Source organism: Palaemon carinicauda, chromosome 8 (assembly GCF_036898095.1).
Source record: "Palaemon carinicauda isolate YSFRI2023 chromosome 8, ASM3689809v2, whole genome shotgun sequence".
In the NCBI taxonomy this organism is placed as follows: domain Eukaryota; kingdom Metazoa; phylum Arthropoda; class Malacostraca; order Decapoda; family Palaemonidae; genus Palaemon; species Palaemon carinicauda.
In genome coordinates this window covers 10,721,107-10,723,858 of record NC_090732.1, presented here as the reverse complement: position 1 = coordinate 10,723,858, position 2,752 = coordinate 10,721,107, and the positions used below count along the sequence as shown (strand labels likewise).

Below are 2,752 nucleotides of genomic sequence, written 5' to 3'. Positions count from 1 at the left end.
GGCCCTTTGCGTCAATAGATGTAGGAGGAGATGATGATGATGAATACTATCTCTATACTTATAAGTTCGAACATCTCTCTCTCTCTCTCTCTCTCTCTCTCTCTCTCTCTCTCTCTCTCTCTCTCTCTCTCTCTCTCTCTTTAACAATAGTCCAACCACATTATTTGAAATGGTGATGACCACCGTAGAGGCCAATTACAATATTGGGCAGTTTCCAACAAACAAAGTAATTTCTTCAAATGGCTTATTGACATCAAACACAAAGACAAAACTCCATCCAAAAATAATTTCAGTTGCTTCTACGGGTGAAGGGCCGAGTGGCGTGATGTTTTATAGTTTAATTTTTAAGCATTTTGGGTAAGGAAGGAATATCCAGTGCTGATTGCAGAGTGAGTATCATCCTTAATTGTTCAATTCCGTGATCAGGATCAACGTGTTAACAGAGTACCAGTGGTTAAATTCCTGTGCTCGATGTCAGGAATCCTTCATTTGATGTTTTCTTGTTAAAACATTGTTAGAGATTCGTGACTATAATATTCATTGCAGAGTGAGTATCATCTTAAACTGTTAGTTTATATGACCTCGGAATCATCGCGTTAACAGAGTTCCAGTGGCTAAATTCCTGTGCTCGATGTCAGGAATCCTTCATTTGAAGCTTTCCTGTTAAAACACCGTGAGAGATTCGTAACTGTAACATTCATTTCCACTATCAAGAATAATCGACTGTTTTATATCAATAATTACGTACATGTTGATAAAATGATTGCCGCCATTAGAATAAGACAAGTTTGGACGTAAAGTAGCATTATTTTCGGTGACGTCAATTCAGTTGTGGAAAATTTTATAACCACCGTTTTTCCCCAGTTAGCCGTACTGATAACTTGAAACTTATGATTTTTATTCTTTCAATATTAATTAAGCATTACTCTAATATCATGAGTTCATTAATTTATACATTATACAAATGTTATTCATTGCCACAGCTTCTACTGAATTACATGGTACTTTTATCAATGTTAAAAGATACTCTTGTTTACTTTCTCTGTTATTTTGGAAATTCCTTAATCGTTTGCTTTTCATCTTACATAAAATATACTTAATTTACCTTTCCTGTACTTTATTACAATAAAATCTATTTATCATTTATATTAGTATTCTTATAATGGATTGAGAAAACAAGTTATTGGGATATCTATGGTTTTCGTTTTGGCTTATCAGTATACCGAGATTGGACCAGACTCTAAATCACTTAATTTTTTTTTTATAAAGATTCGCCAATAAATTTTTCCCCCAAAACTCCTGGTTCCCACTGGGTGTCCCCCATTACCGTAGGATATAATAGGGTATATCTTATTAACTATTTATTTGCAAAGGAATTAAAGGTCATTTTCGAAATAAAACCTGAGTCTTTCTATATATACCCCATTTTTTTATTAGGTAAGTTTGCCCCGTGTTTTACTATACCATTCAACTATCTGCACACACACACACACACACACACACACACACACACACACACACACACACAATAGCATACATTTAACTAAAGGAAACTTACCTATGAAAATATAAAATATTTTAATTTACAGCCAAACACACTAACTTTAATTATTATTTGACTAGAATGCATACCTGCTAATAATTAAGGTTAGGATAGAATATTTTAAGAGATAGCACAGTATCATACTAAATGTCTTTTCTTCCTATCCAGGATGGATATCCTTGGCGCCTGCAATGGGGCATCCTGTCATAATTGTTTTAAGGGTATCCTTAAACCTCAGAAAGGCTTATCCACCATTCCTTTAGTACTCGTCGGTGTAATAAGTTTGGTGAGTATCCCAGAATATCCAAAGTTTTGTGATGTAAATATATACAGTAATGTTGAAATACATAAAGCAATACAAAAGTATTGGGATTTGAATTCGACACAAGACATTAGTACATGAAATGGATCTTTCTCCAATTCTAAATGAAATTATACTTTACTTTCATTTTATAAAGATTGAAATTTGATCTACATATGAGAGCTTTTTCTATATTTACACTGTTAAAAACACAAAATTTTAATTGGGAATTCTCCGTAAAAAAAAAGTAATTCTCAGCCGTATTTCAATAAAATACAGGAGACCGTAATTTCACCATAATTGATTATTTTTTACGGGTTGGTAACCGTAACATCACTCTTTTAAGTCAATAAAACTATAAATGCCTGGCGACATTTGTTCAAGGATTTTTACCTTGTTTACGGTAAAATTTATGAGTGTAAATATGACGTAAAAGTGAACTTAACCGTTTGTGCTATTTAATTTAATCTTAAAACTTATTTATATTTTCAGGTTTGCTTCTTAATAGTAATGTGCCTTAGTCTGAATTATGGCTTCAGAGTGGCGGGAGTAAGCAATCGTAAGTGTTTTTGGTTTCAACCTTCATCTCTTACTTTTAGTAATAAGTTTCAATGAAACACTGAAGTGAGTGAAAATTTAATTTTATTTATTCTGTAATCATGATTAAGTTAGCGATATACTATACTTTGAGGGGGGGGGGGGTGCGGCTTTTCCGGTTCTATACTGCAGGGGTACCCTAGTCTCTACGAGGTCTTTCGTAATTCATTTTATCATATTGAATCCAAGGCATTTAGCATATTGCTAGTTTCTCAAATACACATTATCGAAGCACTTAGAAAAAACAAAAAAGTATTTGCGTAAAAAAAAAAATTATACTACCGAGGTAGATGAAAATGACTCCAACCTCC

General features: G+C 33.2%; 1 protein-coding gene across 2 annotated transcripts in view; it reads left to right on the top strand.

The window, feature by feature from the left end:
• The first annotated feature begins 267 nt into the window (after positions 1 to 267).
• The window catches only part of LOC137645648 (uncharacterized), a 7,630-nt gene continuing 5,145 nt past the window's right edge, over positions 268 to 2,752 (top strand). The window contains exons 1-3 of one of the 2 annotated variants that reach the window (XM_068378476.1): positions 268 to 389; positions 1,712 to 1,829; positions 2,337 to 2,403. In XM_068378476.1, the coding sequence (XP_068234577.1) occupies positions 1,713 to 1,829; positions 2,337 to 2,403 (184 nt within the window). In that variant the 5' untranslated portion in view covers positions 268 to 389; position 1,712. The other variant, XM_068378477.1, reaches the window with a different exon arrangement.